The sequence below is a fragment of the Plecotus auritus genome (assembly GCF_963455305.1).
Source record: "Plecotus auritus genome assembly, chromosome: 1".
Lineage (NCBI taxonomy): Eukaryota > Metazoa > Chordata > Mammalia > Chiroptera > Vespertilionidae > Plecotus > Plecotus auritus.
This window is the reverse complement of record NC_137770.1, coordinates 5,121,295-5,136,368: the sequence shown is the minus strand read 5'-3', so window position 1 is coordinate 5,136,368 and position 15,074 is coordinate 5,121,295. Positions and strand designations below refer to the sequence as shown.

Sequence of the window (15,074 nt, the reverse complement as noted above, 5' to 3'; positions counted from 1 at the left end):
AGGCTTCTGTCCACCAGGCCATCCTGACCCCTGTCCCAGTGCAGGGGGACAGAGCCAAGAGCCAATGACGCTGGGACCCTCATCTCCCAGGCGGGCTCTGAGTCTAGCTGGCGGCTTCCCAGCCTCAGGGACCCCATTACAGCCTTGGACACCTCCCCTCACACCTCAGTTACCTTAACTGTAAAATGGGACCCTGTAGGATTTCACGGGATCCGGCCTGGAAGGGGGCCCACCCCGTGCCATTCCTGCGCCCTAGTGCCCAGGGGAAGAGGGGTGAGAGCAGACTCCTGCCCTCAGGGTCCCCGCCAGCGCTGCAGACCCCCAGGAGGGGTGGCGCGGTGAGGGAGGGAGCTGGTCCTGCCTGGCCAGCCGGGGCTCCGAGCCGAAACCCTGGCCCGGGGAGGCCAGCCTCAGAACCAAATTGTCCTCGGCCCCTCGAGTCCCCACCGAGGGTGCCACTCCTAGAAATTCCTTTATTTCTGCTTCAAACCACAGAACGTGGAGGGGGGGATCCCGCCTCTGACCCTGGGCGGGAGAGGGCGGGGCTGCGGGCCTGGCCAGAGGGGGAGAGGCCAGAGGAGGTGAGCGGAGGCGAGGCGGCGCGGCCCCGCGTTATTCCCGGGGCTGAGGCCCTCCCAGCGGTCAGGGAGCAGTGGCGGCGTCGGTCCCTGGCCTTGTCCTATCCCTGGGTTGCGGGGCCTGGGCCTCGCTCGGAGCTGGCACACTGGCCTCCGGGATGGCCTGGCGCGTCCCCTGGTGCTCCAGGCAGGCTCGGCGAGGGGGCTGCGAGACAAGAAGGCCCCTGTTGGCAGGTTTGCAAGGAAACGCGGGGGGCTGCACCTGGGTGGGCTGGCCGCAAGTTCCCCATGCGGGAAGGAGGGGTGCCGGTGCACACCCCTGGGCAGGGAGGAGGGACGAGGTCAAGCTTGGGAGCAAGAGCAGCCCCTGCCCTGACCTCCCCCCCCCCCAGAATAAGGGGCGGCAGATGGGTCCAGGGCAGACCTAGGGACGCCCCAGAACCCAAGTCCCACAGAAGGGGGTGTCCTGGTGCCATTCTGAGTGGAACCTGACAGAGGGTGGGACGGTGTTGGGGGGACGGGTGGATTATGGCATAGACAGGCCCCTGCTAGGCCCAAGCTTCAGGGGGCTGCTGTGTGGGTGTGTGGGGGGTGACATGTGAGGAGGGGGAGGGGAGGGCAGGCAGGGTGCTAAGCAACCCCAGCCGAGACCAACTTCATCTCCAAACCACGCAATAGACCTTCCTCCCCACCCCACCCCCCCACACGTGCCCTCCACAGAGGCCCCACCGCCCAGCCCCCTGGCTCTCCTGCACCTCAGCTGGCTCCTGGCTGACCCTCCTACCCTCACTGCTCCTCCAGCAAGCTCCCCAGCCTCGGCCCCTCAGCCTTGAACCAGCACCTGTGGGCAGGACAGGGCCTGCCATGGGCTGGCCCATCGCCCCACCTGGCGGGCACCTGGTCTGGGCCTGCTCGGCACCCGTACCCTCACCCCTTCCAGGCCCTAGTGGACAGCGCAAGAGGGAGGAGGTGGGACTGGATGCTGAGGGGTGAGACCCTGCAATCATTCATTCAACAAGTGCTCCCTGCTCACCACCCCTGTGCCGGACCCGGGCCCCAACAGTGGATGAAGGGACTTTGCGAGCTGGTGACAGCAGGGGTGGGAGGAGGTGTGCAAGGCCAGGCAGTGCCTAGGCACCAGGCAGAGGCTTACAGGGCGGGCTGCTGGGCGGGCAAGCAGGTGGAGGGTGGAGGGCCTGCATGCGGGGGGGGGAGGGGCGGGGGGAGAGGGAGGGGAGGAGATCTGCTCTGACTCCCTTTGGGGACACAGGCAGCCCTCACTCACCAGCAGCAGCCTGGCTCTGCGGGGAACCCCTCTGCACGCCCTCCGGGGGCCACCGCAGCTCCCCACTCTCCACAGCACCCGCCTCGGTGGGCTCCACCACGATAGAGGGCAGCCGCGGGCCCAGCCGAGGACCCTTCTCCCTGGCACCCACCGCAGCCTGTGAGAGGTGGGCAGGGGTCAGGGCAGTGCGGGCCCTGGGCCCCCCCCCCTCCCACTCCTGTGCTGGGACCCTCACACACACAGCTTTGAGAGGGTCCCAGCCCCTCCTCCACCCACCCCTGGGGCTGGGGCACTTGGCACTGTGGGTCACAGCTCCCCCCTGGGGACCCACAGGGCCCGCTCGGGCTGACCCCTGAGGCCCATTCCGCAGACAGGAGCCCGAGGCTGGAGAGACCCCATCACCCGGTGACTGCCCTCCCACCCGCCACCTACCCTGCACCGCCCCTTCCGGGGTCTCCCCTGCTGGTCCTTGGCCTCCTCCCTGCTCAGAGGAGCTGGGAAGCGGTTGCCGTGGTGACCTGAGCAGCTCCCTCCAGCTCATTGTTCAGTGCCCACCAGAGTGTGCGGGGCGCCTCCCACACCCTCCCGTGCCCTTGGCATCTCCTCCTCCCATTCGAGGCCTTGGAGGCGGAGGCTCAGCGCCAGTCCACTGCGCCGCCCGCCCCTCCCCGCCCCGCCGGCCCCGCGGGCCCCTCCATGCCCCTGCTCAGGCTGGTCCCGCCTGGAGGCCCCCTCGCCCAGCAGGGCAGCAGATGGTGCGCGGTCCCCCTTCCCCAGCCACGTGAGAGCCATGAGGAAGGGCGGGCACACAGGCAGGGCTCTTCGCAACAGCCCTGGCACCACCTGCCCTGCGCTCAAATGCCCACTCCGGCTCCCGCCCGGCTCTGGTGGTTTGCACCAAGGACCAGGGGACCCTGAGGTGTGAGAACAGGGGTCCCTGGGCCGGAGGGCTGTGGGTCAGAGGAGCCCCCGAGCAGGGACGCAGCCAACCCCGAGGTGCGGCCCTGGGCCCCCGGGGAGCCCTCCAGCCCGCCTTCCCCTGCCTGCCCCCTCTGGGAGGAGGAGGGGACAGCGTGTCACTCTGCCCCTCGGGTGAGGAAGACCCAGGCAGGGAGCACGGAGCTCCAAGGCCTGGGGTCCCCCTCTCTGTCCGCCCCGCCAGGGAGGGAGCTGGGTCTGCAACCCGGGCTGCAGGCTGCCTGGCGCCCCTGCCCTGTCGCCCGCACAGCGCCGGGAAGGAGAGCTCAGGCCTTGTGGAGGGAGCATGGACACCCCCCCCAACCCCCCCCCAACCCAGAGCCGAGGGCAGGGCCCTTGCATTGCCTCGCCTGGCCGAGAACTGCCCTGACACCAAGCCCTGCAGCCCGCGGGTGTGAACTGAGCCAGGGCAGCTCAGCCTCCCATCGCTTTCCCCACCGGACTTCCCCCCACCTCAGGCAGGGAAACTGAGGCAGGCCCCAAGCCACAGGCGGGGCCTTGAGTCTGGCTCCCTCCTGTCCCTCCAGGCTGAGGACTGGCACCCCGGGCCCCAGATCCATACCTTTCCAGCTCGGCCTCCAGCCCCTTCCGCTGGGCTGGGCTCGGGCACGCTGGGCGGGGGGCCACTCATGCTGCGGCCGCTGCGGGGCTGAGAGGACAGCGAGCAGACAGACAGACAGACGTGAAGACAGAGGCCTGCTGTGGCCAGAGGCTGGGTGCCCCTCCCCCGGAAGCCTCATGCTACTCCAGCGCGGCCACCGCACCCCAGCCCGGCCCCGCACCCCCCCCCCACCCCGCCCAGCTGGACCTCGGTCACTGCTCATCCCTGCCCCGGCCACCAGTGGAGGGCGCTGGGCGGGCTCCGAGGCGGCAGGAGGGCTGAGGCTGATGCAGCCTGGAGACCTGAGGAGGCCCAGGAAGAGGGTCAGCTGACCTGAGGGGCATGAGTGAGAGGGAGCCAGGCCAGGAGGGAGGAGAGATGTTCTGTCTAAAAACAGCAGGGAGGGGCGGGGGGGGGAGGGAAGGAGAGCGAAGTGGGGAGGGAGGGATCCAAATTGGCTTCTGAGACTGGAGGCTGGGAGCAGCCGGGCCCAGGTTCAAGTCAGCCAGAGGCAAAGGCGCACCAGCCTCAGACTGTCCACCTGCACTAAGCCAGAGGGAGAAACGGGGTGGGCCCTGGCCAGCGTGCTCAGTGGTTAGAGCATCGGCCCACGCACCCAAGCGTCATGGGTTCCATTCCTGGTCAAGGGCACATACCTGGGTCGGGAGTCTGCAGTCGATGCAGTCGATGTGTCTCTCTCACATTGAAGTTTCTCTCTCTCTCTCTCTCCCCCTGCCCCTCCCCCTTTCCACTCTCTAAAAAATTCAATGGGGAAAAAATATCCTTGGGCGAGAATTTAAAAAAAAAGCAAGGAAAAAAAGAGCTGGGGGTGGGTCTGGCAGGCAGACACCTCCCTTTGGCACTGCTTGGGAGGCAGCCAGGGACAGGGCAAGGGCAGGAGCGGGGGCTGGGCAGAGGGTGAGCGGTGATCAGCAGGGTGACATGTCCGCAGGCCCAGCTGGCTGTGGGGAGGGGTCCTGTGGGCACCCAGAGAAAGAGGAGGCTGCTATTCTGGGAAGTGAGGTTCCTTTCAGCCAACACCCAGCTCAGGTCAGCTCGGCCCTGGCCCCAGTGAGCGGCTGGGAGGCGGGAGGGGCCACGTGCCACGGCCCTGGGGTGTCCTGGGGCGGTGGGCAGCCAGCCACACCCACCGGCCTCCTCTCATCCCAGAGCAGGTGAAAGGCCCCCCCCTGCTCTGTCCCAGGTCTGACCTTCCAAAGGAGCCCGCCCCGAGGGGTCTCATCCCAGGAGCCCGGGTCCGGGACAGACTGAGAGACAGAGGAGAGGCAGGGAGACCCGCGCAGACAGCGGAGATGGGCCAACCGGAAAGACACGGAGACAGAAAGAGACCCAGCTAGGCGCTCCAGTTGGAGAGGAGGAGCCACACCGGTGAGAGCTGGCACCTGGGCCAAGCCCCTGGGGCAGGCAGCCGAGACCCAGTGCCCCAGGGCTGCCTCCCGCGCCCCGCCAGGGCCCAGTGCCCACGGGGCACGGAGCATCGAAGGCTCCCAGCACCCCCACTCTGCCAGCTCCCAGGTGTGTAAGGCCAGTTACGGGGTGCACAGCCCCCAGGGGCACTGCTCTCGCCCGAAGCCTGGCGCCCGTCAGCCAAGGGCTCACGGTGGTCCCACGCCCTCCTCTTTCCCGGGATCTCCGACTCAAACCCCCAATCCACCCGCTTCCCCTTCTCCCACTCGCGCCGCGCCTGGCCGCCGGAGCGCACCGGGCATGGGCCGGGCACGGGCGGGGAGGAGGCGCCCGGCTCCTCGCACACTCACCGCGCTGGATGCTGCGCCTGGGTCGCCCGTTCTGCTTGGCGCTGCCTGCCCTGCGCGGCTCGCCCTCCCCCGCACCCCCCCACCCCGCTCCCGGCTCCCCGCTCCCCGCCCACGCGTTCGCTGGCCCGGCCCCTCACTCACACCCACGCCCCGCTGTTTCCGTCCTTGGGCTCCGCTCCCAGGTAGGACCGGGCGTCTGGGCGTCTGGCCTTACCCTCCCTTTGACAAGACCGCATCCCCCACAACCTGATCCCCGTCACTGGAGAGATCCCAAGCGCCAAGTGTGGGTCAGGGTTCAGGGCCCAGAATTGGGTGGGGCCAGACACGGAGAAAAAGGACACCTCCCCAACGGAAGGAGTGGAGAGGACAAGGAGAGTGGAGGGCCAAGGTGTGTGTGTGTGTGTGTGTGTGTGTGTGTGTGTGTGTGTGTGTGCTCATGTGTGTGCTTGTGTGTGTGTGTGTGTGCGCGCTCGTGTGCTCGTGTGTGTGTGTGTGTGTGTGTGTGTGTGTGTGTAGGGTTATCCACACTCCCCTCTTGTCTTCATCCCCATCCCAGTCCCAAAAAGGAGCAAACAGCCCTGGGACATGGGTCCCACTCAGCTGGATGGATGTACAGCCCTGACACCGGAGGCCAAGGCGCACAGCCTCTGATCTGCCCAATCCCCACCCTCCCACCTCCCAGCATCCAACATCCAACTTCCATTCAGCACCCACAATCCCTCATTCAGCATCCACTCCTCCAACCACTGTCATCTACCATGCACCATCCAACATTCACCCACTACCCACCAGGCAGCAGCCATCATCCACCATCCACTCTCCAACCACCACCCACCCATCATGCACCCATCCATTACCACCCACCACTTACCAAGCATTAGCACACTATGAAAATACCCATCAGTCCAACATTCATTCACCACCCATCCATCCATCCATCCACCACCTATCCATCCATCATTCACTATATAACAACTTTCCATCAATATGTAACACCTATCTACCCACCTGCCATTCATTTATACATTCACCACAGATCTGGCTGCCAATGTCGATCTACCATCTATCTGCTGTTCATTCATCCGGATTTACCCACCACCCATCCACGAGCCTCCATCCATTCAATCAGCCACAATTCATCCATCTACATTCACTCACCACCAGTCATTCGTAATCCCTCATCCATTCATAATTTTATGAACTACAATCCACCAACTACCTCCCTCCCAACCACCTACCACCCAACCATCTCTTATTCCTATCTATCCATTCATTGTCCACCTCACAGAATCTTCTATCTATCCATCCACCACCCAGCTGTAATTCACTATTCATCCAAAACCCGTTCAAGTATCATCTACCACCCATCCATATTCATTTATTCTAGAAGATTGACGGAGCGCCTTCTCTGTGCCAAGCATTATTCTAGGTACTCAGGATAGAGTACAGAGATAGCAGTGAGCATTCATCCACCATGACAATCCACCCACCATCCATCTATTCATTATTTGTGCATTATTCCCCACCCATTATTCACTATTCATTCAATATCCATCTTCATTCATTATCCATTCACCAACCACTTGCCATCTATCTTCCTCCATTTACTGGTATATGCTAAACCATCCATTTGCCACATACCACTCACCACTTACCATCCATCCATCTCTCCACCGTCTCCACCACTCACCTTTCATGAATCCCTTTTCCAAGATATTGCCATGTATCAGCCATCATCCATGAATCACTTAATCATCATCTATTCACCCAGAATCCATTATCTATTCCCTATTCACCTTCCATCGCCACGTCCACAGTACACAATCCATTACCCAGCCACCATATACTTGTCCACCATTCATTAGCCATCCATCAATTGTGTATACATCACATTTATCTCTCATCTATTTATCCATTCTCTATGGATAGATCCATCACCATCATCCACTTCCTATTTGTCCACCATCCATCCATACTTCTATGGTTCAGCCACCAGCCACCACCTGTTAACCTGCAATTATTCCACTATAGGTTCCTTCAGTATCCATCAATTCGTCAGTTTTGTGTCCCTATCCCCCTGCCCTCCATCCAATCTACAATCTTAGCCAACTACCATTACATAGCTGCATTCACCACCCACCAACTTCCATCTGCCCACAATCTAGCATCTCCATCTATCATGCTCCCAGTACCTACCATTATCTACTCACCCCCACATTCTACCTTGCATCATTCATCCGTTTATTCACCTCCCCTTCCAGCCCTTCAGCCCCACCAACCATCCACCTACCTAGTAACCACCTGTCCATCAACCTGACATGCATTCTTCTATTATCCTTGTATTTTGTTCTTATGCTATCCATACACATAAACATCAGGGAACCATTCTCACCTCCATCTCTCCACCACCCATCTTCATCACTCACTCATCCATCCATCCATCCATCCGTCTTCTTACCATTTTTTTGCCCATTCATTCATAAACTAAACATGTACTTATTGATAAATATAATATTAAACATGTATAATATTGGGTTCTGGGATCATCAAGAGGAAAGGATCCCGCCCTAACCGGTTTGGCTCAGTGGATAGAGCGTCGGCCTGCGGACTGAAAGGTCCCAGGTTCGATTCTGGTCAAGGGCATGTACCTTGGTTGTGGGCACATCCCCAGTAGGAGGTGTGCAGGAGGCAGCTGATCTTTCTCTCTCATCGATGTTTCTGACTCTCTATCTCTCTCCCTTCCTCTCTGTAAAAAATCAGTAAAATATATTAAAAAAAAAAAAAAGAGGAAAAGATCCCATCCAGATTCATGGTCTGATGAATTCAGGGTATGATGGTCCACAGAGGGAACAGATCAGATAGAGACGCATCAGCGTAAACATGTATGTTGTGTCAAAATCCCAGTGCCTCCACCTTCTGGCCATGGGATGCTGGAGCTCTTTGCACAAGTCCGTCATGAGGAGCCTGGAGTGGGGGCATCACAGCAGGGTCAGGCGAGGCCTGATCTGGGCACAGTGTCTGTGGCATGGGGGACCTGATGATGCGGCTGTAAAGAGAGGTGAGACCATGCAGGCCGGCGTGGCTCAGGGTTGAGCATCCACCTAGGAACCAGGAGGTCACGGTTCCATTCCTGGTCAGGGCACATGCCCGGGTTGCAGGCTTGATGCCCAGTGGGGGGCATGCAGGAGGCAGCTGATCAATGATTCTCTCATCATTGATGTTTCTATCTCTCCCTCTCTGAAATCAATTAAAAAAAAATTTTTTTTAAAGAGAGTGGTGAGACTGGAAAAACAGGCTGGCATAGATCATGCATGGCTAGGACTACCTGACTGAGGCGGGCCCCCGAGGAGGGGCCTAAGGACACAGGGAGTTCTGGGAGGTTTTAAGCAGGCAAGTCCCCAGTCAGCTAACTTCTCAGGAGAACCCCCCCCCCCCATTCATATACATACACTTGTCCACGCAGAAGCCCCTGAACCTTATGGCCACAAAGCTGGAGAGGTCAGCGTGGCTGCTCAACACCCAGACACACAGGTGTCCAGAAAGTGTGTGCTGCATGCTCCCCCTTCCACCCCACCCCCACCCCACAAGGCCGCCCCCCTCCTTTCCACGTGGGCAGAATTGCTCCCCGCACTTGTTAATGAGGGTGCCAGCTGTCACCTAAGGTGTTGGGTGTCATCCAAGGTGTTAGCTGATGGCTGTCACAGCTCCTGGGGGTTGCTCCTAATAGGGCTCAAGGCCCTTGTGGAGTAAAGCTCTGACCAGGAGCAGAAAACTGGGGACAGGAAGTCTCTTTACTGCTGGGCCTGGAGGCCCATATCTAAGCCTGCAGAGTCAGCCTTGAGTCCCAACTTCGCCTCCAGCCTTCCATTCTGTTTCTCCTCCCCGCTCCCCGCCTCCTCTCAGCCGCCCCCCCTCCCCCTTCTCCCCCCGCCCTGCCCAGGGACCTTTCCACAGGAAACTGGCAGATCTGGAGGCAAGAGCTTGTCCTGGCCACGCCCAGCCTTGCTCTGAGTCCTTAGGAGCCCCGCCCCTCTCTGAGCCCCTCGTCTCTGCCAATCCAGTGGAAGGATGGACTGGACTAAAGGAAGCCTGAAGAGCAATCATCTCTGAGGTTGAAATTGTCCCCTGCCCAGCCCCCTCACCCACACATTCACCCTCCAAAGCTGCATGGCGGCGAGGGCAGCGTCCCGGGTCTGGGTGTCCATGGGTGGCGGAATTAAGGGCACAGCGCAGGGCCAGGAAGGTTCACTCTCGGAGCCCTCTTGTGGCCATTCTTGGGTAAAACACCCCAGACTCCGCAAAGGTCACAGCAGAGCAAAGCCACACAACAGCCTTTGGGGTTCATCTGACACATTTAATGTTTTGAAGTGTGGCATGGCCGTCCTATACTTTGTCCTCACGTGCTGACCTGAGAGAGGCAGGCTGGTGGGCAGAAGGTCCCAAGTAAATGACCCCAGGGGAGGAGTGGACGGTCCCAAGGGGGTGAAAGGGCGCGGGAAGAGGAGGGTCTGGCTGGAGAACACGTCCCCCCACTCCTATCTACTGCCTCAGCTGGAAGGAAAGTCAGGGATCTCAAGGGTCTTGCCCCAACACTAAACCCCCCGCCCCTAAATATTGGCCGTCTGCGCAAAGTTTCTGGACATTTCTTCCTAACATAAACAACCAGATTTCATTGTGTTTTTTTGTTTGTGTTTTAATATATATATATATATATATATATATATATATATATATATATATATATATTTAGAGAAGAAAGGAGAGGGAGAGATAGAAACATCAATGATGAGAGAGAATCATGGATCAGCTGCCTCCTGCACACCCCACAATGGGGATTGAGCCCGAAACCCGGGCATGTGCCCCGACCGGGAATCGAACCCTGATCTTCTGGTTCATAGGTCGATGCTCAACCACTGAGCCACACCGGCCGGGCCAGATTTCATTGTTTTTAAAATGCCATCTAAGAGGCAGCCCCCTGGGAGCAGGGCGAGCAGGTGGGGGCACAGTGCGGGGCGTCCTTCCCAGGGTCGTGGTAACCCAGGAGCCGCGGGCATTGCCAAGGCTGCACCACAGCATCCCTGGAGGCCTGCGGTGTGCCCGCCCGCGCCCAGCTGCAGGAAGGTGGGGGCAGGTCCTGGGGGTGGGGATTCTGTCTGCCCAGCGAGGCTGGAGTGGGGAGAGGAGGGGGGCCCAGGCCTGCCCCCCAGACCTGACCTGCCCGCAGGTATGGCCATAAGTAGGGGGCCGGGTCGAATGGGAGCCTGAGGCTCGGCGCCAGCCAGGTTGGCAGGCTGGCGGTCGCCCCGAGGCTCCCGGGCAGCCACTCCCGGTTCACGGCTTCGCTCGAGCGCCCCTTCCCGGCTGCCCTGAGCCTTCAGCGGCCGCGCATACGGAGAGCCAGGGCGCCCCCTCCGCCGCGCCTGCGAGGGAAAGGCAGACTGTGGGCTGCGGGCCCGGGGACCTGGCTCCCCTCCGACGGGAGTGGGGGTGAAGGAAGCCCCGAGCGCTTCCCGCGCCCCGCCCCGCTCCCCCCTTGGACCTGGTGGCTCGGAGCCTGTCTCTCCGTCTGTTTCTGAGAGTCGCTGCGCCCCTTTTCTCCCCCCCCCCCCGGGGCGGAGCGGGGCGGGGTGGGGCTAGGGTTCCGGGGTGCACGAGCCAGAGGAGGCCCTGGTGACCCTCCTGCCCCACTTAGCGCTGCCGCCACCTGCAGCTCCCGCCCCCGGCACAGCCGGGGAAACTGAGGCTCAGAGAGAGTGGAGGGTCCGAGAACCGGAGGCGAAGCTGCAGGGATCCAGGGCCCTGCGCCCCGCGCTGCGCTGACACCCGCTCACTGGGGAGGAGGGGCCTGCTCCCCATGTCCCAGGCCGCGGGCACTCGCTCGCCCCCGCCCGGGGAGCTCGACCCGGCGGGACTGGGGAGGATGGGGGTCGCCGGACTGGGGAGGACGGAGTCGGGCTAGGGCTAGGGCTGGGCGGACCCCCAGAGAATTGTAGCCGGGTAATGGGGGGGGGGGGCGGTGCTTGGTTTCCGGCTTGAAGGACAGGTGACGGGACAGGGGACCTGGGGCAGGGCGGATGGAAGCGAGGGGCAGCCCAGGGGTGGGACCGGCGTGGGCGCGAGCTGCGCTGCTGCTGGGACCCGAGGCCGGCCCCCCGCGGCGCTGGCCAAGGCAGCGGGGGAGGGAGATGCCACGCCGCGAAGTCGCCCAGGACCGCGGTCCCCCACCCGCACCTGGCGGCCCAGAGCTCCGCCCCCGCCGCCCGGCCCGCCCGCCCGGGACAGCCGCCGACCCCGCTCCCCGCACCGGCTGGGACGCTGAGACTCGAAGGTCTCAGGGCTCCCAGCCCCCGCGGCCAGCGGCCCGGGAAGCCCTGGAGTCGGCCCTGTCCCCCGCCCTGTCCAGAGGCGCCGGTCCCTGCGCACAGCCCGACGGGGTCAGGCCCGCGGGTGACGCAGAAACTGCCCATTCTTTGGGCTGGACACCCCCCCCCACACACACACACCTGAACCCCCCGCACGCCTGCGGGAGAGGCCTGAGCAAAATCAGGGCCCGGGAGGGGCGGGGGTGGGGGTGGGGCGAGCAGGGGTTTATTTATTTATATTTTTTTTAAATATATTTTATTGATATTTTACAGAGAGGAAAGGAGAGGGACAGAGAGCCAGAAACATTGATGAGAGAGAAACATCGATCAGCCGCCTCCTGCACACCTCCCACTGGGGATGTGCCCGCAACCAAGGCACATGCCCTTGACCGGAACCGACCCCGGGACCCTTCAGTCCGCAGGCCGACGCTCTATCCACTGAGCCACACCGGTTTCGGCGCGAGCAGGGGTTTAGGCACCAGCCCCGCCTGCACCGGGCGGAGCCCCGCGCGTCCCTGCGGAGCTGAGAGGTGGGGCCTGGCACCCAGGGCCCCCGCCCAGGCCCGTCTCCCTCCCGCCTCCCCGTCCTCTCCCACGTCCAGCAGCTCCAGGCTTCCCGCCGCGCCCCGAACTCGGGCCCGTTGCCTCCCGTGTTCAGTCACCGACCCGCAGGACCCCGCGCGCCGGGAGCGCCTCGCGAGTCGGGGCCGAGGCCCCCAAGCCCTGCGCTCCAGCGGGTGCGCCCGGGGCCGCGGATTGCGTGGAGAAGGGGAGCGGCGGGGCAACGGGTGGGAGGGGCGGCCCCGTCAGTGGGGACCCCTGAGCTCGGGGTCTCACAGCTCCGCGAGGGGTGACGGCACCCTCACGATGGGGTGGCTGCGGCGGGGCCCCTCGGCGCCGGGAGCGGGGAGGGCGGGGCGAGCGGGGTAACCTCCCCGGGCTGTCAGGTGAGGCCCCGCACTGCCCGCCCCCCGCCCCCGGAGCTCCGCCCTGAAGGTCCCCGCACCCTGGCTCCCTCCCCTGTCGCCCAGCCCTGGGGAGGGCGCGGGGAGGCCGAGGTGCGCGCAGCAGCCACGGGGCGCCTGGGGTTCTGAGCGGGGTCTGGGCGCATGTCTAACAAGCCCCGGGGCTGGCGCTGCTGGGGGGTCGCAGGCCCCCGCGTGGGACAGGGTGGCCAGAGGGACAGGAGTGCCCTCAGTCTGCCCCTCGAGGCCTCCTCTGTCCACCGCAGCCTGACCGCCCGGGACAGCTCTGTGCTGGGGGGGAGGGGGGCGCCCAGGCCTCTGCTGGCCTCAGGAGCGCAGACAAGCTCGCTCCTTTCCTGACAGCCCCCACCCCCTCGCCCTCTGTGAGCCCCGGGGGCGGGGGTGGGGACGAGCCTGCGCAGAGAGGAAGCGGCTGTGTGCAAAGTGCTGGCAAATAGGGGTCGCAGGGGTGAGTGCCCCTCACAGGGCTCCTCCTGGGAAGAGGTCGCCCGCTGCTTTGAGGAAGGCGGCCCGGGGGGTGCCAGGGCCCGAGGGGTGCTGGGCCTGGGTTTCAGGGCTCAGATGCCGCCCTGCCATGACCAGCGGTTATTCCTCTGGTTGCTCTTCGGAAAAAGGGGGCGAGTCCTGTCCCCACTTGCAGGGCCGGCGGTGGACCAGCAGGGGGCTGGGCCCAGGCACTTGGAGTGTTTGCAGTTAAGCCTCAGCGGGCGTCCTCCTCAGAGGCCCCTCCCCCCTGGGTGCCTCCGCCCTGGCTTCCGGGTCCAGCCTCCGCCCCCGCCCGCCCCGTCCAGGCAGCACCTGGCTCTCCCCGGCAGCGCTGTAGGCGCTGGAAGGCGAAGAATCCTGTATCAGAGGTTCAGGAGGACCCCTTTTCTCCCTGGGGGGGGGGGGGGGGGGATGGAAGGCTTCTGAGCTGGAGCTGTGCTCAGAGCCAGCCTTTGGAAGGTGCCTCTGGCCGCCGCAGAGGGTGGAGACTGCGGGTGGAGGGCCAGGGTGCACAGGCTGGTGACGGCCACCTGTCCCTCCCTCCAGCACCGCTGCCCTGTTACCCTCCACGAGTACGACCGGCTGACTGCCGACAGGTGAGGTGCCTGTGTGGCTGCAGGCTGTGCCTCACAGACTCTGCCATGGGGGTCTCCATCTCCCTTTCAGATGAGGACGGGGGGGGGGGGGCGGGGGTGGCCAGCTAGGCCAATCCTCGCGCCCAGTCCACAGGGCATCCCCATGGGCAGCTGCTGGGCACGGCTGGGGTTGTGTTTGGGGATGCGGGGCACACGGCTGTGGCAGTGGAGTGGTCCCTGCAAGGACACGCATGGGGATGGGAGGGCAGAGCTTGCCCAGGGCTACCCCAGGGTGGCAGGGAGGAGAGGCAGAACCTGGAGAGAGGCCTGTCTGGCCTGCCTCCCCTGGCCCCTCTCCCTCCTTCCTCCTGGCACACACCGAGCGGGCATTTCTGTGTCCCATCCTGCGGGCACTGCTGTGCTGCCGACCTTGAACCCTCCCGGTGTCAGCCTGGAGCGCGAGAGGAAGAGAAACACCCTCAGCAAGAGCTGTGGCCCCGAGAGTCAGGCGGCAGGAAACCTCAGGAGCCACAGCCAGGGCCACCGCAGCCGAGGACGGGGCCTGGCAGGCCAGCACAGCCTCTGCAGCGACTCCCATGGCCAAGGCCCGCCCCCTCCCCGCTCCTCCCCTCCCCTCCGCACTGGCTGCCTCTGTCCCCGTCTGTGCCTGCGGGTTTCCTACCTGGAGAACGACCCGCCTGGCCTCCTCTTGCTCAGTCTCAGCTACAGCGCCCGCTGTGGGGGGGCCCCCCGCATCCTCACCTAGAGGCAGGCACCCCTCCCTCGCCACCACAGGGTGGCCACTTTCCTCGCAGCCCTCGCGGCTCTGCCATTCTCTCTTCTCACGCTTGTGCATGGGTCTGCGGCCTGCCCCCCGCCTGGCTGGATGGACACACGGGTCTGCGGCCTGCCCCCCGCCTGGATGGACGCACGGGTCTGCGGCCTGCCCCCCGCCTGGATGGACGCACGGGTCTGCGGTCTGCCCCCCGCCTGGATGGACGCTCCGGTGTCTGTCTTGGCCTCCATCTGAGCACCTAGAACAGGGCTGACAATAGCAGCGTCCAGCGCTTTGGGTTGGTTGAATGAGTGCACCCACATCACTTCTTTTTTTTTTAATATATTTTATTGATTTTTTACAGAGAGGAAGGGAGAGGGATAGAGAGTTAGAAACATCGATGAGAGAGAAACATCGATCAGCCGCCTCCTGCACACCCCCTACTGGGGATGTGCCGCAATCAAACTACATGCCCTTGACTGGAATCGAACCTGGGACCCTTCAGTCCACAGGCTGACACTCTATCCACTGAGCCAAACCGGTTTAGGCCCCACATCACTTCTTAACGGCTACATGAAATTCCATATCATGGATGCATAGTTATCTGTGTCTACTGATGGACGTGTGCATTTTCATTATTTAAATACATTTTTATTGATTTCGGAGAGGA

At 63.0% G+C, this 15,074-nt stretch overlaps 1 protein-coding gene across 1 annotated transcript; it reads right to left on the bottom strand.

Moving 5' to 3' along the window:
- Window positions 1-460: 460 nt before the first annotated feature.
- On the bottom strand, window positions 461-5,283 carry LBHD2 (LBH domain containing 2). Its single transcript, XM_080664278.1, has 4 exons — window positions 5,221-5,283; window positions 3,404-3,490; window positions 1,864-2,020; window positions 461-783 (listed from the first exon to the last, which is right to left on the bottom strand). Exons 2-4 carry the CDS (start codon window positions 3,470-3,472, stop codon window positions 680-682), a joined length of 330 nt encoding a protein of 109 aa, XP_080520404.1. The 5' UTR covers window positions 3,473-3,490; window positions 5,221-5,283; the 3' UTR covers window positions 461-679.
- Window positions 5,284-15,074: the final 9,791 nt, after the last annotated feature.